General features: G+C 45.2%; 18 protein-coding genes across 18 annotated transcripts; 10 read left to right on the top strand and 8 right to left on the bottom strand.

Moving 5' to 3' along the window:
• Positions 1-598: 598 nt before the first annotated feature.
• On the top strand, positions 599-1,949 carry SJAG_04194 (hypothetical protein; the record flags this gene model as incomplete). Its single annotated transcript, XM_002175277.1, has 2 exons — positions 599-839; positions 952-1,949. The coding sequence occupies 2 exons, from the start codon at positions 599-601 to the stop codon at positions 1,947-1,949; spliced, it is 1,239 nt and encodes a 412-aa protein (XP_002175313.1).
• A 103-nt stretch (positions 1,950-2,052) lies between these two features.
• On the bottom strand, positions 2,053-2,772 carry SJAG_04195 (leydig cell tumor protein). The gene is made up of 3 exons (XM_002175278.2): positions 2,548-2,772; positions 2,434-2,489; positions 2,053-2,387 (listed from the first exon to the last, which is right to left on the bottom strand). The coding sequence occupies exons 1-3, from the start codon at positions 2,633-2,635 to the stop codon at positions 2,253-2,255; spliced, it is 279 nt and encodes a 92-aa protein (XP_002175314.1). The 5' UTR covers positions 2,636-2,772; the 3' UTR covers positions 2,053-2,252.
• A 99-nt stretch (positions 2,773-2,871) lies between these two features.
• Positions 2,872-4,140, bottom strand: SJAG_04196 (COPII-coated vesicle component Emp24). Its single transcript, XM_002175279.2, has 3 exons — positions 3,819-4,140; positions 3,545-3,744; positions 2,872-3,424 (listed from the first exon to the last, which is right to left on the bottom strand). The coding sequence occupies exons 1-3, from the start codon at positions 3,913-3,915 to the stop codon at positions 3,116-3,118; spliced, it is 606 nt and encodes a 201-aa protein (XP_002175315.1). The 5' UTR covers positions 3,916-4,140; the 3' UTR covers positions 2,872-3,115.
• Positions 4,141-4,155: 15 nt separating this feature from the next.
• SJAG_04197 (hypothetical protein) lies at positions 4,156-6,548 on the top strand. Its single transcript, XM_002175280.2, has one exon. The coding sequence runs from the start codon at positions 4,818-4,820 to the stop codon at positions 5,253-5,255; it is 438 nt and encodes a 145-aa protein (XP_002175316.2). The 5' UTR covers positions 4,156-4,817; the 3' UTR covers positions 5,256-6,548.
• Positions 4,523-8,581, bottom strand: SJAG_04198 (RNA endoribonuclease). Its single transcript, XM_002175281.2, has one exon. The coding sequence runs from the start codon at positions 6,737-6,739 to the stop codon at positions 5,342-5,344; it is 1,398 nt and encodes a 465-aa protein (XP_002175317.2). The 5' UTR covers positions 6,740-8,581; the 3' UTR covers positions 4,523-5,341.
• Positions 7,402-9,644, top strand: SJAG_04199 (xrcc4 like factor). Its single transcript, XM_002175282.2, has 2 exons — positions 7,402-7,622; positions 7,669-9,644. Exons 1-2 carry the CDS (start codon positions 7,470-7,472, stop codon positions 8,161-8,163), a joined length of 648 nt encoding a protein of 215 aa, XP_002175318.1. The 5' UTR covers positions 7,402-7,469; the 3' UTR covers positions 8,164-9,644.
• Positions 8,708-9,521, bottom strand: SJAG_04200 (Shk1 kinase binding protein 5; the record flags this gene model as incomplete). Its single annotated transcript, XM_002175283.1, has 3 exons — positions 8,708-8,751; positions 9,056-9,271; positions 9,335-9,521. 3 exons carry the CDS (start codon positions 9,519-9,521, stop codon positions 8,708-8,710), a joined length of 447 nt encoding a protein of 148 aa, XP_002175319.1.
• Positions 9,645-9,996: 352 nt separating the features above from the next.
• On the bottom strand, positions 9,997-10,687 carry SJAG_04201 (CGI121 family protein; the record flags this gene model as incomplete). Its single annotated transcript, XM_002175284.1, has 3 exons — positions 9,997-10,077; positions 10,149-10,451; positions 10,529-10,687. The coding sequence occupies 3 exons, from the start codon at positions 10,685-10,687 to the stop codon at positions 9,997-9,999; spliced, it is 543 nt and encodes a 180-aa protein (XP_002175320.1).
• Positions 10,688-10,994: 307 nt separating this feature from the next.
• On the top strand, positions 10,995-11,748 carry SJAG_04202 (THO complex subunit 7; the record flags this gene model as incomplete). The annotated part of the gene is made up of 4 exons (XM_002175285.1): positions 10,995-11,001; positions 11,058-11,267; positions 11,313-11,463; positions 11,541-11,748. The coding sequence occupies 4 exons, from the start codon at positions 10,995-10,997 to the stop codon at positions 11,746-11,748; spliced, it is 576 nt and encodes a 191-aa protein (XP_002175321.1).
• A 355-nt stretch (positions 11,749-12,103) lies between these two features.
• Positions 12,104-13,234, top strand: SJAG_04203 (outer membrane ATPase Msp1; the record flags this gene model as incomplete). Its single annotated transcript, XM_002175286.2, has 3 exons — positions 12,104-12,171; positions 12,218-12,917; positions 12,995-13,234. The coding sequence occupies 3 exons, from the start codon at positions 12,104-12,106 to the stop codon at positions 13,232-13,234; spliced, it is 1,008 nt and encodes a 335-aa protein (XP_002175322.2).
• A 357-nt stretch (positions 13,235-13,591) lies between these two features.
• SJAG_04204 (40S ribosomal protein S17) lies at positions 13,592-14,033 on the bottom strand (the record flags this gene model as incomplete). The annotated part of the gene is made up of 2 exons (XM_002175287.2): positions 13,592-13,990; positions 14,031-14,033. 2 exons carry the CDS (start codon positions 14,031-14,033, stop codon positions 13,592-13,594), a joined length of 402 nt encoding a protein of 133 aa, XP_002175323.2.
• Positions 14,034-14,393: 360 nt separating this feature from the next.
• SJAG_04205 (SAGA complex subunit Ada2) lies at positions 14,394-16,255 on the top strand. Its single transcript, XM_002175288.2, has 2 exons — positions 14,394-15,371; positions 15,439-16,255. Exons 1-2 carry the CDS (start codon positions 14,430-14,432, stop codon positions 15,889-15,891), a joined length of 1,395 nt encoding a protein of 464 aa, XP_002175324.1. The 5' UTR covers positions 14,394-14,429; the 3' UTR covers positions 15,892-16,255.
• A 276-nt stretch (positions 16,256-16,531) lies between these two features.
• Positions 16,532-19,051, bottom strand: SJAG_04206 (AGC/AKT protein kinase Gad8; the record flags this gene model as incomplete). The annotated part of the gene is made up of 4 exons (XM_002175289.2): positions 18,960-19,051; positions 17,287-18,393; positions 16,807-17,171; positions 16,532-16,738 (listed from the first exon to the last, which is right to left on the bottom strand). Exons 1-4 carry the CDS (start codon positions 18,979-18,981, stop codon positions 16,532-16,534), a joined length of 1,701 nt encoding a protein of 566 aa, XP_002175325.1. The 5' UTR covers positions 18,982-19,051.
• A 617-nt stretch (positions 19,052-19,668) lies between these two features.
• SJAG_06355 (hypothetical protein) lies at positions 19,669-20,168 on the top strand (the record flags this gene model as incomplete). Its single annotated transcript, XM_011050711.1, has 1 exon — positions 19,669-20,168. Exon 1 carries the CDS (start codon positions 19,914-19,916, stop codon positions 20,166-20,168), a length of 255 nt encoding a protein of 84 aa, XP_011049013.1. The 5' UTR covers positions 19,669-19,913.
• Positions 20,169-20,299: 131 nt separating this feature from the next.
• SJAG_04207 (hypothetical protein) lies at positions 20,300-20,788 on the top strand (the record flags this gene model as incomplete). Its single annotated transcript, XM_002175290.1, has 1 exon — positions 20,300-20,788. One exon carries the CDS (start codon positions 20,300-20,302, stop codon positions 20,786-20,788), a length of 489 nt encoding a protein of 162 aa, XP_002175326.1.
• A 134-nt stretch (positions 20,789-20,922) lies between these two features.
• On the top strand, positions 20,923-21,350 carry SJAG_04208 (Tim9-Tim10 complex subunit Tim9). The gene is made up of 3 exons (XM_002175291.2): positions 20,923-21,034; positions 21,091-21,245; positions 21,304-21,350. Exons 1-3 carry the CDS (start codon positions 20,957-20,959, stop codon positions 21,323-21,325), a joined length of 255 nt encoding a protein of 84 aa, XP_002175327.1. The 5' UTR covers positions 20,923-20,956; the 3' UTR covers positions 21,326-21,350.
• Positions 21,351-21,816: 466 nt separating this feature from the next.
• Positions 21,817-22,580, top strand: SJAG_04209 (hypothetical protein; the record flags this gene model as incomplete). The annotated part of the gene is made up of 3 exons (XM_002175292.1): positions 21,817-21,937; positions 22,053-22,224; positions 22,379-22,580. The coding sequence occupies 3 exons, from the start codon at positions 21,817-21,819 to the stop codon at positions 22,578-22,580; spliced, it is 495 nt and encodes a 164-aa protein (XP_002175328.1).
• A 171-nt stretch (positions 22,581-22,751) lies between these two features.
• SJAG_04210 (MCM complex subunit Cdc21) lies at positions 22,752-26,151 on the bottom strand. Its single transcript, XM_002175293.2, has 2 exons — positions 25,649-26,151; positions 22,752-25,592 (listed from the first exon to the last, which is right to left on the bottom strand). Exons 1-2 carry the CDS (start codon positions 25,806-25,808, stop codon positions 23,023-23,025), a joined length of 2,730 nt encoding a protein of 909 aa, XP_002175329.1. The 5' UTR covers positions 25,809-26,151; the 3' UTR covers positions 22,752-23,022.
• Positions 26,152-26,417: the final 266 nt, after the last annotated feature.

Raw genomic sequence — 26,417 nt, 5'->3', positions numbered from 1 at the left:
AGTGCGGGGAGGGGTTTGGAGATTGGTCTAGGTTATTTCCGTTAACCCCCCTGCGGGGCGACCAGTTAGCGAAAAACAAGTCGGAGTCGGCCAATATTGGCGATTATTCCATCGTCGCAACGCACGCTTTGCAAACTTGGCTTTCTCAAACGACATTTGGCTTGGTTTATGGGATTGCGACGGAATCGCTGTACTAGAATCATTTTGTAGCTTCTTTGAGTCAATTAGTATGACGCAGCAATGCCGTAGAAATTCTTGTTTTCAACGAGAAACAAATTCACGGTAAAAAGTCAATTTCATCTAACTAACCTACTTTTCAATTGTAGAAGACCTCACGTTCACTGAAGCTTATTTTCCTCATTGTGTTAATTTTTTCGTTTTCTGTTTTTTTTTTTTATTCTTTTTTTAAATCTTTGACAAACGTTTTGTCTGAGCACATTTGTAGTGCATACCTTTTTGAAGTTTTGAACAGACGTATATTTTTTTTCGTTTCTTTCGTTTTCGAAGTTTTTCGTTTTTATTTTCGTTTTCTATTTACTCGGTTTTCTTCGTTGGTTGTGCGGTACTTTTACGACGCTGAGCGGTTGTATCGGGTCCAATGGCTACTTCCTTTACCGAAATCAATCAGTCTGTATATGTTGTCGAACCCAGTGCTCTACGCTCATTTCTGCTGCAGACTGTTCGGCCAGTGACACTGGAATCTATAAGTGCAGCATTAGAATGCAAGGAAGATGCCCAAAAACTACAACATCAAATAAGTCAAAATTCAAATGAGTCGGTCGTCAACTTTGAACAATCGAGGAAAGGCGATAAGCCGTCCTCTATTTGGATGGTTCTCGGTAAGGATTGAGAGAGCGAATTGGATGGTTGAAAAAAACTGGATTACATTTTGTCTGCATTTTTCCACCTATCCTTCGGTCGCAATTCAAACTTCCTTTGCTAACTTTGCAGTGTCGGCTAGCCTATTAGGCTTTGCTGAGGCAAAATATCCGCTTCCTGTTTTTCTCAAGCAATGGCTACCGCAAACAACGACGGATGCCAATCCCACATCTGATACGAAAAACGCAAGTGTCTTGCTCGAACATAGAGCAGACAATGGACAAACAAAAACGGTACAGGTCGATGCTAAAACTTTGTGTGAGATGACAAAACAGACCTCTACCATTGAAAGCATACAGCAATTATTTGAGCAACACGGCAAAGATATTTGCTACGATGCGAGTTATTTAGCAGCTTACTCCTATGCAAAGCAGGCCAGAAACGACAATTCTGCTACGAATACTCAGCAATCTAATGATGCCACTGACCCACCATTGGCAAAAAACGAGTCCGAGGACTTCGACCCCACTGACGAGTCGGTGACTTACGGGTACAAAGATTTGTCTCAATTGATACCCGTGTCTTCTACACTTCCTTCAGCAACTGAAAACAGTAATAATGACTCGGCAATCGAGCATCCCCAATCGCAATCTCCCGTTGAGCGAAAGAATGGCAATGATGTTCAACAGGAAGCACACACCTCCAATATGACGACGACAAATGATCCCGCACCTACGGTGGAAACCGCTAATGAGTCTGGTGAGCAAGGTGAAGATATGGATGGAACGGTGTCGGACTCTGCATCTGTCATTTCCAGCACAGGGTCCGACATAGTTGGGGCCTTGCAAACATACACGGAATTAGCACGAAAAAGCATGTTGGAGGATATTTCTGGCGCAAAAACGCGCACAGAAAATACAAGTGTTTTTCCATCAGCCGATCTAGAAGATAAAGCCTCTATTCTTAATGTTCGTGAAAATATCTCCAAGGCTAAAGTTTTACTAAAGCAATGGCACGAAGAATGGGCATATCTCCAACGAACATTTGCACCGTCTAAAGCGTCGTCCTCCACCTCCTCCTCCCCAAAACCAGCTGTCCCCATTACGAGAAAACGTCGGCGGAGACGGTAATGAGAAACCTTTCCTTCTCACTCAAAAACCTGTCAAGGAAAACAACTCCCTTCCTCTCCTTCCCCTCCTCCCATAGTGCATCGTACTTCCCTCCATCTTTGGTGCCGTTTTGTTGTTTACTCGCACCAGTCATCGACCATAAAATAAAACAAGCCATCCATTACCGAATCAAAATATATGCCATCGAAAAATAAAAGAGAACCCAAATTGGTTTAAAACCAGCCAAAACAGACCAAGGAGAAAAAAACAACAATAACAACCACAAACGAAGTCTCAAGACATAAAAATCTCTAAGCAATTTTTTCAACGTTTCTTCTTGTCGAGTTCCTTGGCACCGGCTTCACTAAGAGCCTTCATAATTGTCAATTTGTCGGATTGTTGTTTGGCCACACCAGCGAACATCTTCTCGTTCTTCACGTTCAATGCTTTTGTAAAGGCCTTTACCTGCGTTAATACTCGGTTTCACCAACATCAAACGACTCACCTTGTTCACCAAGTGATCTTTAACAGCGGCAGGACGTTTGGGAGCGCAAAATCTCGCTGACAAGTGGTTAATAAACGTTCAATGGCTTCAAAATATGGATTCCTCTGAAAATACCTCCTTTTTTCGGATTCTTGGCCTTTTTGGTCTGACGCTGTTTCTTGGCAGCAAAAGTGCTGTTTTTCTTCATTTCTCCTTGTGCCATTTTGGATATCCTGTCTTACTGGTTTAATTGGCAGTTGGCGGAGGGCAACTGTCTTATTCGCCTTCCTGGCTAGGGTCCGTCCAAAAATTACCTCGGCAACGCCGCGGGTCAAAAATGATACAAAAAAACAGGATCATCGAAATAGCAAGACTGTAATTCTTGCTTAGGCTCCAGCGGCATGTCCTCCGACGGCCCTAGAACCAGATGATGTTTCACCGGATCTTGTTACGACTACTTTTTGTTCATAGTTTAATTATTTATTTTAAGGAACATAGCTCTTGAGCGTCAGCGGCTAGCTGGGAAACGTGACAGGAACGGATTGTAGTATGTGACCCTATAAGGAGAGACTGTTGAGAGAAAGAAGTGGGCATTGTGCTACATTACGTGTACATGTTGTGAAAAAGGGTTTTGCAAGGAGAACGACACGCAGGAGCACAACGCACCTGATGAGTAAAACGTTGAGCAGTTACAGGCTACCGTTTATACTACACGCTTGACTTCGAACAGACGCTTGACATAGAAAATTTGGAACACACAAACACAAACGAGCAAGAATGCTTGAAGAATGCTCCACCACTTAACACGAGAGTTCGTACTTTCAGCCGTGTTGCGATGAACACGTTCACGAGCGACGAGGTACTCTTGTTCGTGACGAACTTGAGCAATTGTATCGTGCAATTGTTTCACTTTTTGTTCCAATGCATTTTGATTGTCCGGATCGTCGGCAGACACATAGATGATACCGTGAACGTTGAAAAGAACCTCTTTGTCTTGATTATCATGACCCTCCTGTTTTCATGTTAGAGTTTGCTTTGTTCCCATTGTACGGACAGGCGAGATATTGATGTCTGAAAAGCACATAATGTGTTTGACAACAATCGTAAATGCCTCTGTCGTTGAAGAACATACATTGTAAAAGCAGTAGATGTATTTTGCGTCCTCCGGAGCATCAAAGGAGTACTCACCCATGCTGCTGCCGGGTTGAGTAAACATGGGATAATTAAAGTCATCACGGTAGACACCCATTGATACCAGCTGGTCACCTCCAACACTTGTCTGGTACGAGACAGTCATCTTGTCATTCTTGTGAAGCTGCTCATACAAACAACCTGTAACGCAGAAAGGCGTTTTGTTAACATCTCATCACAACTCCAAAACTAGACACTTCTTTAACCAAACATACGTCTTTCCTGAGGCTTGACGATTACGCTGTGAGCATGAACAACAGAAACGAACAGCAAGGCGAGCAGCAGCTCAAGAACCCGCGTTTTAGTCAACATGGTTTTGGCTGTGGTGAAGTTGAGGGAAGCACTACGTATGGTGGATACAAGAAATCAGTTAAACAAACTCTAAACAAAAATAAAGTAAATTTATTAATCAAGTGATGATTCAATTCATAGACCAAAAGAAACGGAACAGTAAATTCGTTAGGAGGAAGTTTTGTTTGCAATTTTTTTATTTTTATTTTTATTTTTTTTATTTTATGGTTGTGTTAATATACAATTAAAGAAAGAATTATTAAAAAAATATATTTTAAAAAAAAAAAAAAAAATTAATAATAATAAATAAACCATAGATCGCAACACAAAACTAGGTAGTCAGTATAGCACAGACATAAATGAGCCAAATTAACCTGAATTTTCTGTTTTTCTAAAACCTACTCTAGTCCTTTTTTTGAATATCTCTTGCCGGCTCCATGTAAAGCGATGCTAACTATGACTGATCAATCCAATTCTAAATCATCAATTTACTTCACCTTACGGATCAACCACAAGGGTCGGGACCATGTTCCGTAACGAACAGAAACTTTTGAACAGCCCCTTCGTGACCCGTGGTGATTTTCACTCAGCACCTCAGTATTAATTGTGTCCTATAGTAACTACACTTCGCTATATCAAAATACCAAGGCCAAGTTAAGTTCAATTGCTGCGTAGTAAAATTAGTTCACGACGTTCTGAAAGCTATACAGGCCAACCAAAAAACAACCAACTTCCTCCTCTGTAGCCCGGCCAGTTTATTTCATTTTAAGCTTCCCGAACTTCAGGTTAACGCAGTATAACAAATTGCAACAGCACTAATAGCTCGTTTCCTTACATTTCGGTGATCGGATATTCCCATAGAATCAAGATATATAAACATACACACGGTAGTAAGTCGCTCTCAAGATTAAAAGCTAACAGTCATGGTCTCAGAAATGAGTTTAGAAGAGTCGGAGCACAAAGTTGTGCAGATCGTTCATAATCCGCAACTTCCCGGACAACACAAAATCTGGATTCAAGTCGTTTTTCTATACCCTTCAGACGCCGTTTTCATCTGGGCATCGAACAAGGCATCAGCCCCGTTCGGTTCAATGTCGCTGGCTATGCCGTCGCTGAACCCTGCGAGACGTGGGGAAATAGTTAGCTCCACTCTAACCGGAATCGGAAGCGTTGACGAATCTAGTAACAGACTCTCTCGAATTTTGTCTGCTAGATTCCGTCGTCAAGTGTTTGCAACGACAGAACTTTCAGGCGCTTTTCCCAATGACCCTGAAGAGGTAACGGATTTCGATGCAACGCTCTCTACCATTAGCTCTATTATAGAGCAGGAAATAAAGTTGCAGAGATCGGATTCCGACTAGCCTCGCAATTGTTCGATCCCGAACCAAAAATCGAATTGAGATTTTCACTAAATGTTTTTTATGTACAAATAATAGGCGAAGCAAACTCACGACAACAGACCAGGCCGCAGCGCTCGCTCTGTCCACTTTGAAATCTGTTGTTCACGGAATTTCGCATAAGCACTGGGCTCATTGATGGATGCGATGCGTGTTTGCATTGCTTGGTACACAAGCGAATGCGTTTGCAATGGATGCTGCAGTATGTTTTGACGACTTAAAACTCGCCAAAGCTTTACCCAAAACAGAATAGCGTCGAGGAGCAGTTCATTTGATTCTGGTCCACTGGAAGTCCCGTTCTCAGCCCAAAGCATCCACTTTTCCCAATCCAATGCAATTGATTTCAGACGGCTAGACTCTTTAAACGGAATATAGCCATCAAAACACGTGCCCCAATGCCTTTCGAGTATGAAGGCTACGTCGTTTATGTTTTGTGGTGGAAATGAATTTGATGAATGCAATGTTTGAATTGCCAAGTCTTCCGTCTCCCACACGTTGGTTAAATGAGCAACCAACAGGATACCACTATGCTCAACAAGCACTTTAGTAATCTGATCCAGTAATTTTAATGTGCGCGGATGCGAACTTGCCAAGATTTCTTGTTTCGACAGCAGTGGGTAGTCATAAGCAATATCCAAAGATTCCGTAGGCCGCTCATCAATTACAGTAGTGGCATCGACCCGCGCATACCGGGAACTCCAGGCACTATTGTCTTGAGCATCCATAGGGAAATCGACCGTTGACGCACGGGTCGAAGAAACGATAGAGGGTGAAGGGACAGCAACAACATCGACTTCCATGATTGCCGGCGCTTGGCTCAGCGACTTTGGCTGCTGTTTTAGGTTTTCGCCAATCACACTTACCAAGAAATCGTATGCATGCGTTTTACGGGTGAGCGAGAATGTCTCAATTGCGTGAACGGCTGATTTTACACAAAGATTTTTGTCGTCCGACAACAGAATTACCCGTTTTAGACGCTCATTTTGGAAGTAAATGCAACAATCCAAGATGGAGTTATCACCCTTTTCTCCCGAACGACATTGTTCATCTACACGCTGTCCGTAAATACCAGTATGCGTCTGTTGAAACTGCTCAAGCAAGAATGTGTGTGCTTGTCTAGCCAAATAACCGCAAGTGCCCTCATTCGACTTGAGTCCATCGAGTTCTTGTAAGACAGTCCATGGAATAACAATTGCGAGTTCCTTTTCGGCGTTCGTATACCGTAACAAATCTTCACAAAATGTCATGTGCGACAGTAAAAAGTTGGTGTCTAAAACAAACAATATGTTTACGCAATCAATATTGCAGATTGGTCCCTTCTCATGAATAGCGACATTTTGATGAGAAGGCGATTTGGCGAACGAATTGTGTTCCCTGTTCACCTGTACAATGCTCAGGACCTGCGCAATGGCTTGTTCGTCTTCATCCAAGTCCATCCGATCCTCCATATTTCAGTAATATTGACGAGCGACGAGTGTCGAATCCAACCGGGCTTCCTTCAAACAATAAACGAGGAAGTGTCGCTAATGCGAAACCTGTAGCGTAATGAGAGCAGCAATTCCTTCAGCAAGCTTTGATTGATGTTTCTCGTACTCGCGCTTTCTTGTTGTAAACGAACAGTTCCACTGGCTCGGTAACGTCGCTTATTTCTATGTCCCTTTTTGCACAACAACAAACAGCGTTATAGAGCAAAGTGATCCAATAAACGAGACTACCAGCCAACATTTAGCATCACTATCAATGGTCGCATCGCCGAACGTAGGACTGCTGCCGATTTTTTTCGCCTCAGAGAAAAGTATAAAAGGAGTGTGCTGGATTCCCCATTCGATGAAAGTTGTCACCCGTCTAATTTGGCTCTATGGTAGGCTCGACCAGATGTGTTCCATTCGCCTCGGCGTATAGACGTGTCCGTTCGTTTTCTAGGACCATCGAGCTGAAACAGATTGGGGAGAAAAATACCCTGCCTCCAAGTGTTTGCATCGAGTTTTTATGGATGTATACCCCGTGGGCAGGTTATATCCTTTAGATTATTGTTCATGATTCTGTCCGTATCTAATAAATCATTCTGACTCCAATAGGCTGTTTGAAGTACTCGGAATTGTGTGTGTGACTCATGGTTTGTTTACGGTCGACGATCTTCTTCAGTGGCGGCTAGTGATACTCGCAAAACTGGACGACATGGATTGGGTTCAGCTTAAGGGGCACAAATGCCATTTTGTGAAGGCCCGAATGCGTAATGGAAACGGTGAAACTGCATTCATCAGTTTAACGGATTTGGCGTACATATGGACATGCACGTTTCGGCAAGAGGACATTATCCAAGAAGCAGAGGTACAGAGCCGCAAAAGTGTGTTTGAAATGCTGACGATGACATTAGAGAAACAGATGTCCCATTGATCCCGTAAACACATACGACGAGCTGATGGAGGCACTGGAGAGATTGTTAATGGACATTGGAACACCCAGCCGAACACAACTCTGCCTAAGCGATGACAGAGGAAGCATTGACCTTCTCTGCCAAGGAAGCGTACACAATATCCAACTCGAATGGCGATGGAGACTATGGATGGAGCCGCCAGAGACACTACTCAAACAGGTTTGGTCATACACTGTCCGCGGTCTTTTACAGCAAACCTCATTCTCATCTGGCAGCATCGAGGCCACCGTTAGAGATTACTATGCACAGCTCCAAAGTGGCCAGTGGACAAAAGAAGCAACCGAAGAACGAAACGCCCGTTCTTCACCAGGTGCAGAATCAACAACGCCCACGAAACGAACGAGCTTACGAGACTTAATCACGCCTTCTCCGAAAAGATTTAAGGTCCAACAACCTGAATTCAAGACAGCTAATGACGAGTTTTTGGATAGTTAGATCGCTTAAGGTTACGTACGGTTTGACGAACTTATGTTTGTGTTTTAGAGTTTTTTTTTTCACCAAGGCTTTAAAATGTTTGTGCTCAATGGAGACACCGAGAGGGTTATCCGAATATTGCTGCGAACAGCAACACGAAGATGTGGACCCTCGGTGTACTATGATTCACGCTTATTCTAGCAACAAATGTAACTCCGCAGATATGCCCCCGTCGCAAAACGCAACGCAAGACACTCCTGCCGCTTTGGAAGAAGCGACCACGAAGCTATTAGTAGTTGCAGGCTGCCAATACTTATTCAAAGCGCGCCTGAATTTAACTCGTTTCCATGTTTTAGTCCACAAAAAGAACATCTTGTAATAACCATCGGGATTTTGCTATTAGGAATTGCAATGACCAGCATTAACAAAAAGAGGCGACCGAGTGCAAGAATGAGGGAGTAAGGGGAGAGGACACAGCATCCTCGAACTGAAGGATGCAAGAGAGGAAACACGAGCACAGATGCCTGATCGTTACTCCATACTCGTATTCAGCACTAGCGCTCTGCTATAACACTTCGACAAACTGCTCGGGTATAAGACCTGTTTTTCCTAGTCCATTGTTAGATTCACAAAACGACGAGTGCGTGTGTGCCAAGGCCGTTCCTTTTATACTGACCATAGCTTCACAAAGCCTCACACACGAATTTTCCAGAACTCGAGCGGACCATTTCATCTGTGCCCATCTCGTGAAACAGTCCTGCTCGCTACGGCTCGGAAAAATTGGTGCGATGAAACCGATGAGACTGGTCTGCAATTCCGGCCCGGTCACACATCGAGTGCAAGTCACAGCTCCAAGGGTACCAGGGTTGGACACCCCGTGTTGCGGTGCCCTTGAATGGGCGTGAGTACGTACCTGTAGTGGGATCAAATGCAATCAGCCAGCCCTCACCATAGTTATAGAGAATCCAAAGTTGTTGACCTTCTTTAAATCCAAGCTCGTTCTCGTGCTGAGGCTCGAAAGCGAACATAGCCACAGCCTGTGCAATAACCTCGGCGGGAAGCGACTGCTTTTTCTGTCTGTTCTGCTCAGACGAATCCGCAGAGGGCCAAGATTCATCACTAACTCCTTCTGGGCCGTCCGCCCCGGCCACAAGCCGCTTTGAGCCTTCTTGTGCGCCTCCGTTTCCATTACCATAGTCGGCTCCTTCTCCGTAAGTGTCGTCGTCGAACTCGTTCGTAAAATAGTCTTCAGTAAAGCTCACTGAGTTTCTGTCTTCAATCAGTTCGCTGTGGAACCCCAAAAACAACGTGTCCGTCTCTGGATATTCATAGTCTCGTGCAACCGTCTCATGTTTTGATTTCTCGGTCTCATCGCACATCTAAGACTATTCTTCTTCAATACTGTGGGATTGGTATTCCATAAAATCGTAATGTCGGTGTGGTGCGTGTGTGAAAAACCTTCAGCTCAAAGAAGAACTCGCTAGCAGACCAGAAAGGTGTAGCGGTAACAAACTAATGTTGTGTGGCTGTCTAGCGGCGTAGGTTGTATCGGGCAACTAAAAAAAGTGCGGAAGCGTAGCAAGCCGATGATGTGTGCGACAAATCATGGGAGGACAAAGAAGATTTGGTATAGCAATCGCTTACGTTCTGTAGGCTGTTCTAGCAGCCGGTCAGCCAGTCCCGAGACCCAATAGATACTTGGTATTCATCGTAGCGCATCAATCTCATCTTCGCCGTAGTGCAGATCTAGTACAAAAGCCGAGAAAGGATTTACAACCATCATGCTAATGATCGACTGGATTGTTATGCTTATGCTAAGCCGGAAAATACCGATGAACGAAAGAATGCTGTTTGTTAGTTATATCCACGGAGAGCAATGGCTGCTAAGACGCAACTAGTGTGTGTGTCGGGTTTGCTGGCATCCAGTTTGTAGTTCTAATGGGGAGGTTGTTAGCTTCGTGAGATAGGAAATGAAATGTAGTATGGTCATCCGACGAGTTTCGCACCTTGACAAGTTGTTTACGGACAACAAGTTTATCCAATTCTGCCTGTGAAAAGGCAATTGGTGTTCCTTCAACCATTGTGCGTAATTTGGGCCCAATTTCAGCGGCAGATGCACCAACCTTGACGATAACAAGACTTGTTGACTTCTTTGAGATACCGAAATTGCGAAAAGCAGTAGAAATTTCAGTACGAGGACAGAGCGACAAGATGATTTCCGAGTGAATGGTCTTTGTCTTTGTTAATCCGTCCTGCTGATCGCGGAGAGCACGAATGATGGCCGCAAAAAGCTGCTGTCTGCACACAATCTAAAACAATTCCAATTAGTAATTCAGTCTTTCACAAAAACCCGCCATTTAATGTTTTATGACGGAATAACACGCACAATTCCTGCATCAATAAAAGCGTAGTCATACTCTTTGTTCAGAGAGATGATCTGTCTGTGAATTTCACTAGCATTTGTTACATCTTTGAACACAGCGACAGATATTTGTCTGTTCGGGAACATAGGAAGGGCAATATCCTCGGCAAAAGTAGTACTCATTATGAAGAATAAAGAAGGGAGAATATGGCAGTTCAGAGGAAGCAAAAATGAACCCAAAAATGTGGTTGAAGGAGTTAAATAAGTGATTTACAGAAAACCGGCAATTGTAAATATAACAACCAATACACGGTCCCAAATATGAAGTGATTGTTCACTCTGCAAGAATTCAACCTCGTTATAAGCAAAAACAGGAGGAATTCGTGTTTACAACTGTATTTGGTTTTGAGCACGTTCGCGTGTTGGTGTTACATGCATTTATGGTCGCGTCGCCTACAAGAACTCAGAAAGTACCAACATCCATTCTGTCATGGACGGTAAGTATTTTCACGTATTTGGGAGCCTTTGTCTTTGATATTAACACGTTTATCAGACACACTTATAAAAAAACGCCTTATCGTGGAAGAACGACCTTTGCGTAGATTTATTAGCAAATGTCACGAATTTCAAAACAATGAGCTTGACATAGACGATTTAGAGGTTGAGTGTGCAGCAATGGAAGCTGTTTGGACGCGTTTACAGCTTCAAAGCGAAACGAACGAGAACGAGTCTCGCGTTTACCAAAAACGAGTTGAGGAAATTGGTATGAACGTTGAGCAGACGTTATATTAACAAATGGTACCGTTAGAAAAAGAATGTGAGGAGGAAACAAAGACCATCGAGGAACTGTTAAAACAAATGGAAGCTACCAAAGAGGATTTCCACCGAAAAGAGCAATATGATAACATTGCCAAGATGATCACCTCTAAAGATCTTCGAAGTCCTGAAGAACAGCAGCAGTACGTGAGAGCTATTTACAAAAGGAGGCCCAGACACCCCGCGATTTATCTGAAAAAGCATACTAATTACTGAGTAGATTGGTAACCAAGTTAAACGATGCTATTGAAGAGCTGCAAAAAGAAAAGGAGTCTTACACTAGCTTGTGGGATGCTCGAAATGCTTCATTTGAGGAAATTTTAAAGCAAATCCAATCACTAAAAGAACAGATTCATCCGACCGTCTCTCCAACTACAGCGGATGACACAAACGGCATGCAAGAGGAAGGCGAACATCCAGATGCTTGAAAAAATCATTACGTCTATACTTTTACGGTGCTAATAGAAAAGCTACAAAGTGAGGAATCACTTTATGCAAGTTTTGAAGAATGACCTCTATTTTTTTCCTTCCATTTCCGACAAAACTATTTGAGTGCAGGATTTCCTAAACAGAACGTTCCAATTCTCTGTCTATACCTTTCCCCTTTCTCTATTTTCAAGTTTTTCCCCCATTTCCAACCACAGCTATCGCAATTCAATTTGCATTCTGTTTTGGTTTCATTTTTCCCCTTCCACCCTGTCAAAAGTGGATAAAAAGTTTTTATATCTTCTGTGCTAGGTCCCTCTCACCTCCTCCAAGCAAGCACGTACTCAATTAAGCCGGATGCATCCTGAGGCAAAACGGTTCGTAAAGGAGGCGGTTCTGTATGCCTTGGCTTTTGGATGTTCATGGTACATAGCAAAGCAGTTTTTACCGAGCATTGATCCATCATACAAGCGGAAAAAAAGAAGCTATACAAAAAAGTCAAGCCCGATTGAATGAATGGGCACAACGGCGGAATCGGTTACCTGAAGATTTGCAGCTTGATGATTATGAGCAACTGATTGCTTCACAGCTCGTTTTACCATCAGACATTGACACAGCATTTGAAGACATTGGAGGATTGGACAACGAAATCACGGAACTGATACAGGACGTACTCTTTCCCCTTCAGTATCCAAACATTTGCGGCGATATACAGGGCAATGACTTGCTTGCCTCTCCTAAAGGTCTTTTACTGTACGGACCACCAGGATGCGGGAAAACCATGCTCGCAAAAGCACTTGCCAAACAGAGCGGTGCTACGTTCATAAACGTGAATGTTGGTTTGCTTACGGACAAATGGTTTGGCGAATCAAATAAACTTGTGGAAGCATTATTTCGTCTTGCACACAAGCTGGAACCGACTGTCATTTTCATTGACGAGATTGATTCTTTCTTGCGTCAACGACAAAGCACAGACCATGAAGCAATGGCGCAATTAAAAGCAGAGTTTATGTCGTTATGGGATGGTCTTTTGACTGGTCAGTCCCGTGTCGTCGTACTCGGTGCTACGAACCGAATCCAAGATATCGACGAGGCTATTCTTCGTCGCATGCCTAAAACATTTCACATTAAGCTTCCAGATTCACGACAACGTGCTCGTCTGCTTCAATTGGTATGTAAGACATCAAAGAATGAGGATTCTATTTTTCGCCTACACAACGAACTGTCCTGTCGCTAACCTATGAATAGTTTTTGAAAGGTATTTCCCTCGATCAAAACTTTGATATAGAAGCAGTGGTCAAAGCAACCGAGGGCCTCTCTGGATCCTACATCAAAGAAACCTGTCGTTCTGCTCTCGCAAGAGTTCGTCGGGAACTGTTTCGACAGTATGGGATGGACATGGAAAGCCTTAAAACTGCTCTAGCAAACGGTAAGACTTTAAGGCCCCTCCGCACCGAAGACTTCTTCCCTCGGAAGGAACTGGATTAAAAAGAGTTACGAAGCACAAAATGTAGAGTTATGCCATGAATTAGTGAACGAGGGGCGAAGACCGACCGCACGAGTAATGCAATTATACCAAACAACTCCAAAGCTTCCAACTCTCCTCACACACCGCAACACTAGCAACGACACCAATCCCTAGCCCTTCTAATTCCTTCTTGAAACAATATCTTTTGTTATTGGGCACAATACTGTACGTACGCAACAGAACAGATCGGCGAAAGACGGAGCGACAAACATCACTCAAAATAGATGCAGTGCCGATGATTGCTTGTTCATATCATCATCTGCAGCTGCAGATGATGATATGAGCAAGTCTGACGCCGTCGTGCTCACACATGCTGTCTAGTGTCTGTTGTAACGGAAGTTACGCTCTTGACGGACAGGAGCAACAACAGTGGTAGGGACCTGGTCGTAACCAAGAGCGTGGAGCAAGTCCTTGGTCTCTTGGTCAACCTCAACCTTCTCGACGTCGAGCTCAGAGTGCTCGGGAACGTATTGATCCTTGCGCTCACGCTCCTCCTCTTGAAGCTTGAAGGAGATACCGCGGACGGGGCCACGTTGGATACGCTTCATCAAATGAGTCGTGTATCCAGCGATCTTGTTGCGGAGACGCTTGGAGGCAATGATGGCAACCTCATCAATGATCTTCTTGTTGGTTTGGAAGTCCAACGTGAGACGAGGGTAGTACTTCTCAATGACAACGCGAGAGGCTCTCTTGGTAGTCTTGGTACGTACGCGACCCTACATTATCGTTAGTACAAGCCTACGGTCATTTTCTTACCATTTTGTTTCTGAGGGGAGGAAAGGTGTGCTGGGGAGAAAAGGATGCGTGACTGTTAAAAACAGAGCGAGAATTAGCGAGAGTTTAGCGAATGTTAACGATCGTAAACGAAGAGGAAAGAGATAATACGAGGCCTAGCGCAGGACAGTGCGCCGCAGTAAGTATCGATAAGCATAATAGCGCAGTCCAAAATTGCGGTATATTTATTATCGTTCTTCCTAACGACGCCGTACTCCACGGAAAGTTTCGTTAAAGGCTTTAAGCGGTTACCTTTAATTATGCTAACACTCATTACTGCACTGCACGCACGCGGAATTCTCACTAAGTTACATACTGCAGCCCAGCGAGCTCCACCACAGCTGGCGACTTTTCGCCGTGCTCCAAATCGCCTGCCTCGACATGCCGCCTCAGAAGTACCATTGCAATGTTTGTGCTCAGGACATCACACGTTCTATCCACATACGTTGTGTAACTTGCACAGACTTTGATCTTTGTGTTTCGTGTTTTACGTCCGGGTCCTCCTCAGGCGATCACCAACCGGCCCACCCATACCGGGTGATTGAGACAAACTCGTTCCCAATTTTCAACGACGATTGGGGTGCGGATGAAGAACTTTTGCTTATTGATGCGTGTGAAACGCTCGGTCTTGGAAATTGGGCTGATATCGCCGAGTATGTCGGAAACTGCCGTACGAAGGAAGACTGCGAGCAGCATTACATCAACACATACATCCTCTCGGAGTCCTATCCTTTACCGTCAATGGACACGGTGTTCGACGTAGATAGGACAGCATTTGCTGCTCGAAAACGAGCTCGTTTAGAAGCCTTTACTCCTCCGCCTGTGTATCCTTTGAAACTGCTTGCTTCGACACCACAATGCCACGAGATCCAAGGCTACATGCCAGGTCGTCTAGAGTTTGATCAGGAGCTGGAGAATGAGGCAGAAGTCAGTGTCAAAGACATGACATTTGATTCTGACGAGTCATTGGACTTGTCCTCGCCCTCTCCAGAAGTCGAAGTGAAATTAGCTCTGCTCGAAATTTACAATGCCCGACTCACAAGGCGAGCTTTACGGAAAAACGTCATTTTCACTCACAATTTGCTCGACTTTAAACGTATACAGGCGAACGAAAAGCGTCGTAGCAAGGAGGAGCGGTCCCTACTCACTCAGGCCAAAGTTTTTGCTCGCCTGCTGTCGAAAGAAGACTACGCAGCATTTGTTGATGGCCTACTCACTCAACATAGTTTGTTAAAGCGTATTGAGCAATTGCAAGAATGGCGCCAAATGGGCCTTACCACGATGGAACAGGGTCACAAATATGAGCGAGACAAAGCTCAACGGGTAAGTTTATTTGTCGTGAAAATGTGCGGCGAGCCTTTTGCTTCAGGTTTACTAATTTATGTTACAGATTCTTCTTACCAAAGCTGCAAGTTCATTAGACCGCAACGATCTACGAAAGTCGTCTTTGTACAATTCACGCGATTTACCCTACCGTGATCTCAGCACAAGCTCAAAAAAGCAAGCTGCTCCTTTAACCTTTATCACTTCAGCAGACCGACAGCTATTGTCGCCCGAAGAACAGACTCTCTGTACTCAGCTACACATTCTTCCTAAACCTTACCTCGCCATAAAATGTACCCTTCTTACTGCCTTCCTTGCAAACCCCAAGACAATATCTCTTGATCGTGCTTACGTCCTACTTCCTAAAGTTGACCAGAACAAAGTTCAGCGAGTGTTTGAGTTTCTCCAATCATCAGGCTGGCTTTCTTTCAAAGCGACAGAAACAAAAACAGAACCTAATTCAGCGGCATCAGCGACCTTGGATTCGTCCTCTGCAGTCATAACTGAAGAGCCGCAATAAAAAGCCTGAATCTGCCGCAGGCAATTACTACTATTCTTGAGGCATCTTTTATCGGCGCTGGCTCGCCGTAACTGACTACATGGACTTTTAAAAGAAAAACTATTTTTTTGTTAAGTAACGCTTCTTGTCCGGTTTGCAAAAGATTCTCACTTCTTTACAGTTTAAAAACGACTTCTTCCCATTCTTCTTCCTTTTCTATTACCTTTCCACTTTCTTCCATCTCTTCGCCATGTGTATGTGTGTGTGTATATGCTTGCATGTGCCACTCTCAAACAGTCTAACCGTCTACGAGTGGGTTCTCTGCTTCCTGGCATTTGCATTTCATTTTAATAAAACCTTTGTATGTGTATGTGTGTATGTATGTGTATGTTGTATGAGTTCATAATACAAACGCTCATCAAGCAGAAGGGAGGGAGAACATCAGCGGCAGCGGGGTATGAAGGGGAGCTTTTGGAGAAACGACAATTCGTTTCGTAGGGAATGATAGCGCACAAAAAACGCGGGCCAGTAACACACAGGTAGTTTTGATGATCGTTGTATAATGTTTCCGTGGTCGCCGTCCCGACACAGTCGTAATTAAGACACGCCGCTAGCCAGCGACTTATGAAGTAACGTGTACTTAAAGCAATGCGCGTCCAGTCTAAGGCGAAGCTCGTCCGTTCACAGAGTCTAAATTGATAGGAGCCGAGAATTCAACTGATGATTCAATCGTACTCGGCCGTTGATAACTCCAATTGGCAAATTTCTGCTGGAGAGTCTCGGATAAGTGTGAGTCAGGAACAACACTATCGAGAGCTGGCTCCGAGGTAAATTGCGAATCAAAATTACTCGTATCACTTTCAGATTCCTAAGAGCTGTTAGTAAGAGTAACCAAAAAGGGATTATGGCAACAAGCACATGAATGTTCGGACTTACCACATGAGGTTTGAAGGGAGGTTGAAGCTTCTTGGCGACGAGCTTTTTCCAGTCGATATCAGCGAAGAAAGGATGATTCTTGATTTCCGCAGCTCCACCGCTGCCAAGACGCTTCTCGGGCGATCTCTCTAACAATCTTCTCAATAAATCCTTTGCCTTTTCATCTTTCAGGAAATCTGGAAACACCAATGGAGCCTCACGAATATTTTTATACATCTGGTTCACATTGTCATCAAAAAAGGGAGGCAGTCCAACGATCATTTCGTACAGCAGGACACCCAAAGTCCACCAATCTACAACCTTGGTGTACGAACCATCGCCCTCAAGCAATTCAGGAGCCAAGTATTCGGGAGTTCCACAGAAAGCTAATAACAATAGGTTAGTAAAAAAGAAATAATAATCCAATGAAATAAAACGGCTTGAGTTCGGAAGGCTGTTTTTCTTGGTCTTCTGAAAAACTCGTCTACCGCATCCACTTACTGTTCGTCCGCTGCGTCTTCGTCATATTCAATTTGCAGAGGCCAAAATCGCAAAGTGCAATGTGTCCGGTGTAGTCGAGCAATATATTCTCCGGCTTCAAGTCTCGATAAATAATGTTAAACTCATGCAAGCATTCCAGAGCAACCAACAGCTCCGCAGTGTAGAACTTTGCACGATAGATGTCAAACGTGTTTTCACGTTGAAGATGATGGAAAAGCTCACCGCCATTGATAAAAGCGAGTACTAAGTAGAGTTTGGAGGTGGATTGGAAGGAGAACTTTAATGGGACGATGAAGGGATTGTTCACCTGAGCAAGAACAGTTCGCTCAGCGAGAGTGTGTTTCACCTCACCGTTGATGAGAATAAAGTCTTTGCGGATAGTCTTCAAGGCGTAAATTAAGTTGGAATCGCGCTTCCGAACTTGCATAACCTTTCCGAACGAACCCTTTCCAATAACCTTCAGTAACTCGAACGATTCGATGCTGAGATCGGTCTTCTGGTTGGGTTTGTACAGTACCTGCACATGTAGCTCGCCCTTACCGCCCTGCAAAGTGACCCACTCGTCCGTCATCTTGTTGGTAATGAACGAGGGAGACAACTTTACACCGCCCAAGAAAGCATCACCTTTGATGATGGAAAGCGAACGCGGAGGCGGACGTTGATAAATGTTTACAGAAAGCTGTGAGTAACGCGACACATCGAAGGTAGCCTGGTAGTCCCAGCACGGATTCTCGGGAGAAGACGTACGCAATGCATTCACCACGACTTCACTCTTATCGAACTCGACCACAATGTATGGAAACATCCATGCATTAGCCGAATCATGGGTAGAGTCAAATCCACGTGAAGCAGATTTGGAGGAGAAAAAGGCGGGCGGCAGCTTCAACCCACGGGCCTCGGTGATGCGAACCTGAAGCAAACCAGGTTGGACATTCACATTCCCGTACGCGTCACTACACATGGACCGCCGACTGGAATCAAAACTTGACTTTGACTTCTCCTCACTCGACTTGCGAGAAGACGCTGTTGAATGGCTTCCAGACTTGTGCTTGGATGAGCTTGAGCTGGAGAAGCCCATTGCCGAGACGAAGCTCGCCTCCTTAAGTTCTAAAAGAGTGTTAGTATATAGAGGATGGACACAGGGCAAGACGGGAAACAAGAAACCGGCAGCAAACACGGGTATAGAGGTGAGAAGAGGAGAGAAAGGGGAGAGAGAGTGAGTGAGTGAGTGAGTGAGAGACGAAGAGAGAGACCAGGTGTGGAAACCAATAAAGTCGTCAAGCTCGTTCGAGAGCAGCTATTTTCTAGTTTTCCTTGGCTTTCATCAGAGATGGTCTACGTTCACTACATAGAACGTAGCTGAGCGACGAATGCATGTCTTTTCCGCCAGTCAGCCCCAGTAACCACTGAGACCAGGCAATTTCCATCGAGACAAATTCCATAATTTCCACATACAGTCCACACAGCTCATTCAAACTCTTTAGTCCGTCAATTCCGTAGTCTCTACGCTCTTTCAATCGTTCTTCAGCTCCGTATTTCCCACCGTCGACCTCCACGTCCACGACTCTCCGTTCTGCGTGTTCAATTCGAGCAGACACGCCGTGACACAGCCAGAAAAGAGAGACGCTGCTGCTGATGCAAGTTTGCCTGCTGTTACTGCGAGTTTGACATACTCTTTGTCAGTTTCCAAGACATCCGTAGGGACAGGCGACTTGGCAATGGTTGAAATATGGGGGAGGGAGCGGACCAGTTGTGGTGTGAGCCAAGCCGGGGAAGCGTGGCATACCGAGGGGTAACGTGGGTAGTAAAAAACGGGTTACCGAAACACTGTTGCGGGTTCTTAAAGGTGATTGCGGAAGCTAGTGCTGTTCGCTAAACGATTTAGCGACGAACAACACAGTTTAGCGTCCTTTCTCCTTCACTACCCCCACACTGTGACTGCTCTTCCCCACACGGGAATACTATAAAAGGGCACGGCTCGCTCCACGAAAAACCATCGACGATACTCCATAGGATCATTTCTATAGTATACGTCCGGCTTGGGTTTCCTAACCTAGCCACAGAACTCAACACGGATGATGATTGGAAGCACCGTTGCCCGAAGAGTGAGACAATTCTTTCTTCGGGAGGGACAACAGGATCTCTTTTCAGGTTCTGTTCTCCCCCTTCAGCGATGATCTCTTACGCCTCGGGTTTCTCGTCCTCTGGACGGTCCCGTCGTGTAGGGCAGCTGGTGTATTCTGACGTGTAAAGTTCCTCTTCTTATCGACTGTAGTGGTCTTGCTGCTTCAGACGATGTGATGAGGATGACTGGTGGTGCGTCCCGTAGTATGTCATTCATAGGTTACACCCGTAGTGTCTCTCGTGTAGATTGTCCTTCTACGTTAGTAGAATAAAGTTGTGTTCCTCCCTTAGTCTTGTCCTGCTGTACCCACCACTCCGTCGTCTCCTTGCTTCGCTTCTCCCCTCTATTTCTTGCCTCGCTTCTCCCCTCTATTCCTCGCTCCGTAACCACCCGCCCTCCCGCTAAGTCGCGCTAATTAAGATAACACATCGTAACGAACTTCATTATATACCCAGCGTGCCCAGCATAGCGGAAAACGAATTCTCTCCTACGACTACTCTCCATGCGCCCAAAGATTCAGTCGGAAGGACGATGGCTCGAACGCGACGTCCGGGTTGACCGGCGACTGCAGGACTTGGAAATCGAAAACAGAGTGCTCCGCGAGCGGAATGAGCTTCTGGAGCAGCAGCAGGCGCACTCGTCCACTTACGACGAGACCCTGCTGTCTGTTGACCACGTACTCGATAGCTTCATAACCATCGTCGACAGTCTCGTACAGCAGGGCGAACGCGTCCTCAAGGATTGCGAGGGCCAGTGAGTCTTAACGAATTGTTGCGAGTTGCAGTGAAACGATCCTGCCCCCGCGTATCCCACACATCCCACACCCCCACAATTGCCTCGCCTTGTCTCGCCTTGTCTCCGTTTTGCGTCGTTGTCTTGGCTTGCACCATGCGTCGTGTGTTTCATACATCGGCCAAACAGTCTGGCTGGTTCCAAGGCCTCTTTAAGCGTGCCAAACAATCGAAACCAAAAAATGTCCACGAAACTGATATTTATGACCATCTTCCCATTCTCCCTGCCAAACCCTCAACCTCTGCCCCCACTCGCCCATCTCGCGTAAAGCTTCCTACATTCGCGTCGAAACCAAAGAACAAGTCAGAAACGCTCGACATTCTCAACAAAGTCGCTGCTGAACACGCTCCCCGGCTGAACGAACCCTTTCGAAATGCCCAGGCTCAGTTCTCTGCGGTGAAATTCGCATACAGACTCACAGGACACCGTGTGCCTGACTCCCACTTGCCTTCTATTGCGTCCTGGGCCGACTTGATTTCCTGCTATCGGAACACGGTCAACTACGGCGACACTACTCTCCGAGCCCGGCGAACTTGGACACCGACATGGTCCGCCCCGAACGTGATTTTTCACGATCAATCATAAGAAGCGTGGGGGAGGGGGTAAATTAGACTTCGCTTAAACTAGCACGTGTTCTCGCTTGCATTCCACGTGCTCGACTCTAATTCATCCCACCTCAAACAGGGCCTACTGCCTGCACACCCACCCATCTCACCTACAGCACAGGCTTTTCAGACCCCACACTTTTTGCCCATGGAACGTTTGAATGCAAAGGAACAGGAGGCTCTGGGCCAGGTGCTCGAGGCGAAACAGCTGAAGGAGTATTTGCGTGTATGCTCGTGAACGACAAACGGTGGATGACTGAAACTAATGTGAATGGACGGCAGATGTACTCAACTCTGACACAAAACTGCTTCAAGGACTGTGTGCAGGACTTTACTACCAACAAACTGTCTAAAAAGGAGGGAGAGTGCATCATCAAGTGCGCCGAAAAGTTCCTCAAACACTCGGAACGCGTCGGCCAACGGTTCGCCGAGTTTAAGTATGCTAACGGAGAACACGCTTTTTCGCCGAGAGTAGCTCTTGCTAACCAAACGTAGTGCCAAACAAATGAGTTCGTAGGAATGAATTTATGTTCAGCGAGGAACCGGCCGGTCGGTGATGTGTTGGATGTCACTACGGCCTAGAGAACGTAATTGTATCGATTCGTCGCGTTTTCTCGTTACCGTACTTGTTTTCTAGACGGTAGTTGTCTTCCTCATTCTCAGTGATACGTCATGACTCGTTACAAATTAAGCTTAAATACGCGAACCAATCATCATGCTGCTCCCTCCACGTCACTCGCATGCAACAATGAAAGCACACTGAGATGCATATGCTCGTTCACTTCCGTCCACTCCTACTGGCGAATATACAGCATTTCCTCAGCGATTCAGCAATTCCGCTGTTCTGCTTCTGCCTGCTCTCAGTCTCTTTTCTTCTCCTCTCTGCTCTCCTCTCTCGCTCCCTCTCCTCACCACCACTCAACCCGTAATAACGTGCTACACTACAACTCGTAAAGCACTCTATCCACTCTCAGCCTCAGCCAAACTCTGTCCGTTCGCAAATTCATCATGCTGGCTCTGTGGGTTTATGCGATTGCGTTCCTTCGACTTGCTGTGTGCATTCTCATTTCTCCGTCCACGCTGTCGGCGAACGCCCTGAGCTTAGAGGAGCGGGATGTGGTTCTGCCTGGTAAGCACGAAAAACAAGACACTCGACCGGGAGGCCTTCGGCTGGGGGGACTCGGAGGAGAACTCGGAGGAGAACTTGGCTGCCTCTTCAGATACAGTGACTAACACACGTGCAGGAATTCCAACACCAATGGTTCAAAAGAAGGATGCTGAAAGTAGTACTACAGCTCGTTCTACTTCTTTTGCTACAACGAAGGGTGTGTACTCTACTACCGAAACTGGCTGGATCATTGTTACCGAAATCACTTGGTTCGAAGAAGGAACATTAGGAAACGTTGAACATTTCTTGTACGTTACTTTGTTGTGAGAAGGGCGAACAGCGGAGAACGAAGAGTGAAGAACAGGAGGTTGCCGAACAACTTGTGTCTTCAGTAAACCCTTGCTACTCTTGTGTTCCCTCCTCCGTCTCCTTCGTTTCCTCTCTTTCATACTAACTCTTCAGTCCCCTTTCAATCAGCGAGTATCGTCCTACGAGTACGTACGATGTGTCATCGGGATCCATTGGTTATGCTACCACCACCCCGACCTTGCGTCAACTCGCTGAAAGTGCTGTGACAAGCGCCTCTTCCAGCATCAACTCTGCCAAATCGGTTCTGGTCTTCGCAGCCGTCGTTGTTTCTCTCGTTTCCTTCATCGTTTTGTAAGACACCTGCACAGCAGTATTTTTCAAACTCACTTATTGCATACGGTTCGGCAGCATTAACGGCACAAACACCTTCTGCAAACGTACCTTACAAGAAACAACTCTTTAGCATACCTGCTAAAACTCATTATCCGAGCGCTCCTTTTCCCGTGTTTCATATATATTATATTTCTACGAATGCTTACGCAGTGCAATGGTTTGTATAAAACGCGAACATGAATATTGAAAGAATGAAAGCATAAAGGAAAAAGTAAGCTAAATAGTAGTAGGGTGTAAAAGTGAAGTGTGTCGTAACTTGAAATCGTGGAGGGAGAGGAAAGGGAGAGGTGCTGCTGCTGCTGCATACCAAGCGGAGGCGTCTCAAGAAATGCATTCAATTGTAGTGCACATCCGAAAGCACTTACGCTCACCTCTCTTCCCCGTCTTTTCCTTTGATCCCCCTCTTACTCAATTTGAGCAATAGGTCGTACAATCCGGTGACCGGCGCTGTTGATCACCTTCACTTTTCCTTTTTTGTCAAGAGCTGCCAAACAGGCTTCAAATTCGGCAGCATCTACGTGCGTGGAGCTTTGTTCACGGAATTTGGCAAGCAGATTACTTGCCAAAATCGTATTACCGCCCACCGTCAGCCGTGAAACCAGACTGTCAAGTTCTCGCACCATGTCTTCAGGTACCAGCGCCTCACGTTCGTTTGCATACAGCAAATCTAATGAGATCTTACCTGTTGTTGGATCGGTAGCGTAATCCTTAATGGCGGAGCGAATGAGACGAGTTGCTTCCAGTACATCCTCCAGATCAACAGTTTGTCGTAAGTGCAATTTCGCATGCGCTTCTGAAAGCCGAATCATTGATTCCAGCTGACGCGTCGTGGCCGTGACTCTCCGTTCAGCGGCACGAACATCCTCACCCATTTTACGCATCTCAACATATGCCCGGACGAGCTCATCAGCAGCGGCTTCGGAGATAACAGGGTGAACGTTCGCTCTTGCATACGTAATGTAGCTTGTCAAAAACTCAAGCGGAAGCACTTCTTTGCTGCTCACATGTACAGGTGCATCTTCCATGTACATACTTACAATATGATCAGCCAGCTTCATATCGGTTGCCTCATCCACTCGGTCCAACATTAGATAAATCAAGTCAAAACGAGAAACAAGGGTAGGAGGTAAGTCGATGTTTTTTGTTACAGGCAGTTCAGGATTATAACGACTGCCGATTGGGTTGGCACTAGCCAGAATGGATGTGCGTGCATTTAAGGTAGTAATGATACCAGCTTTTGCGACGGTTACCGTCTGTTGCTCCATCACTTCATGCAAGATAGAACGAGTTGCATCTGACATTTTGTCAAACTCATCAATGCAACAAACACCGCCATCGGACAAAACTAAAGCACCACTTTCCAAAACGAGCTGTTTTGTGTCCTGGTCACGAGTGATGTAAGCTGTTAAACCGACAGCTGAAGAACCCTTACCACTAGTGTACACGCCTCGGGGAGCAATTTTGTGAACGTATTGCAAAATTTGCGATTTGGCTGTTGAAGGATCACCGCACATTAAAATGTTGATATCTCCTCTATAACGGGGACCAGCACCTTTTTTGAAAGTTTTGTTTGTGCCACCAAAGAGCTGCAGGAGGATGCCTTTCTTCGCATCTTCCAATTCGTAAATACTTGGTGCAAGAGATCGAGCGAGTAATTCGAACACGTCTTCGCGCTGCGATACCTCTCTAATTTTTTCTGCTTCTTCCTCGGATATGACACGAACTTGGTCAACTTGCATAGCGCTGTCTTCAGCAAGTTCGTTTTCTAAAGTGGAAGGATCAGTGCCAAGACGATGCTTGTCTTGTTTTTTAATATGTACGACATCAAGATACGTGCGGAATAGAGAACGAACAGTACGAACTCGAGGGTTTATGCGGACGGGAACGCAGCGAAAGATACCAGTAACTTCTATGGAATCACCAGCTCGAGCCGAATCAACAAGCTCATCATACACACAAAGGTTTACAGAGTGCGGAGTTTGGCCATCAGGGACCATATCTGGTGTCTCCTGCAATTTAATGATTTGCTTATCCGCGAACTCGGAACGATTGTGAATCAGTTGCATGGAATTTGTCGAGCCACAAATTTCACGAGGACATTTTGTTGGCTCGGCAATACGACCACGATCAATGTCGACAGTAACAGTGTGATGACACACAGAGCAGCGGAAGAACGCCTGTTTCATATCTGGGATAATGGGAGTCGTACGCAACACAAGACCCTTAATACAAATGAGTTTGTCAATGTCACCCGGATTAAGATCACGCATGTTGATTGTTTTCTCCAAATTGAATGGCCGGACCTTGTACACCTTTAACTCAATGTCATTCACCAGGTCCTCCGGTGGGTTGGGACCCAACAGATCAAACATGACATCCTTAATAGTCTGATCCATAATGGGAATAATTTCTTGTGGGTATGAATGCAGTTGGTGAAACAGCTTTTTAGTCGGTGGGAAATGTTTTAAATCTTGCACATCAAGGTTGAGAATATCCAATCCCATAATGCGCATATTACGCATTAATTCAACGTAAACAACTTGCTCTGCATCAGGAGGCAGCATGGTTTGGTTACGGTAAGAGGGACGGTACTTTTTTTTGAATCCACGAAGGAAACCCCGGAACGAAGACATACTCTCTTGAATAGAAACATTTGTGCCCCAAATGACACGAACAGTAGCCTCCGGAATGTCGCTACTGGGACCTGTTTGACTGTACGTCAATGTATCGGACCCCAGAAACAACGCATTGGGCGTGCTTGGTATAGGTCTTGAAGGGTCAATTTCATGTCGATGTCTCGGTGTCGAAAACAGAGAGCCTGGATGAATATCACCGCGCCGGATGGAGCGAGGGGTGGCATTCAGGCTACTATTTGCTAGTAGGTCGGTGTGTTGCGATTGAAGCAAGTTACGACTATTTTGGGGTGCACTAGAACCGGGCGAACTGGATTCGTATAACAACGGAGAGGACAGAACTGTTTGTTAGTATATATCCTATATGCTTGTACGCAAGATAACGGCAAACTCATACGATTAGAAGGACCTCGTGAGCGAGGAGTTGCTTGGGGTGCAACAGATGGTGATGAACCAGGAAAAAACAGTGGAGAAGACATGTTTTCCGACCTTAAGGGCTGACTGGAACGATTTGGTGTTCCCATGCCTCCTGAATCCGAAGGTTGTTGGCTGGACATAATGGTATTAAAAAAACGTGTAATGAAAACAGAAAAACCAGTTCAGAGGGAGAGAGAGGTTTAAAAGAGACAGATATGCGTGATTGACAAGTATTCGCGTATATTTACGCGTGTACAAGTCGTAAAAACGCGTGCCGTAAGGAAAGATGGAATTGAGGTTCTGAAGGTTGTTGTTGTTGTAGTAAATCAGTATTTTGCTTGAAAGGAACAACAGAAAAAAAAAAACGTTATGAACGAATAGATTGGATATTATTTAGCTCATGATTGTCTCGTATTTCTTCAAAAAGGGACAACTTTCGTTTTGTTTAATTTCCTACTACACTAAGCTGTTGGTCGGTAGACGAAAAGATCTAAAGGTTTATTTACAACCACACCAAAAAACATTGAAGCATATCAAAAGATAGATTGTAGTTTTACACTTGTATTCATATGAAATAACCGAAAACTGTCTATACAACTAAACCTTTCTTAGGGTTTTCTTCGTTTCATTTTGACCGCTGAGAGGGAGGTGGAATTTTGCTCCACCAATAAATACATTCACCGCATAATTGGTAACGTAGCTTTGGGAACTTTTTCGTAAAACGTTTACTTAACCAAACCTCCCTAACG

Source organism: Schizosaccharomyces japonicus, assembly GCF_000149845.2.
Source record: "Schizosaccharomyces japonicus yFS275 unplaced genomic scaffold supercont5.2, whole genome shotgun sequence".
In the NCBI taxonomy this organism is placed as follows: Eukaryota; Fungi; Ascomycota; class Schizosaccharomycetes; order Schizosaccharomycetales; family Schizosaccharomycetaceae; genus Schizosaccharomyces; species Schizosaccharomyces japonicus.
This window is presented reverse-complemented; position numbering and strand designations above follow the sequence as displayed.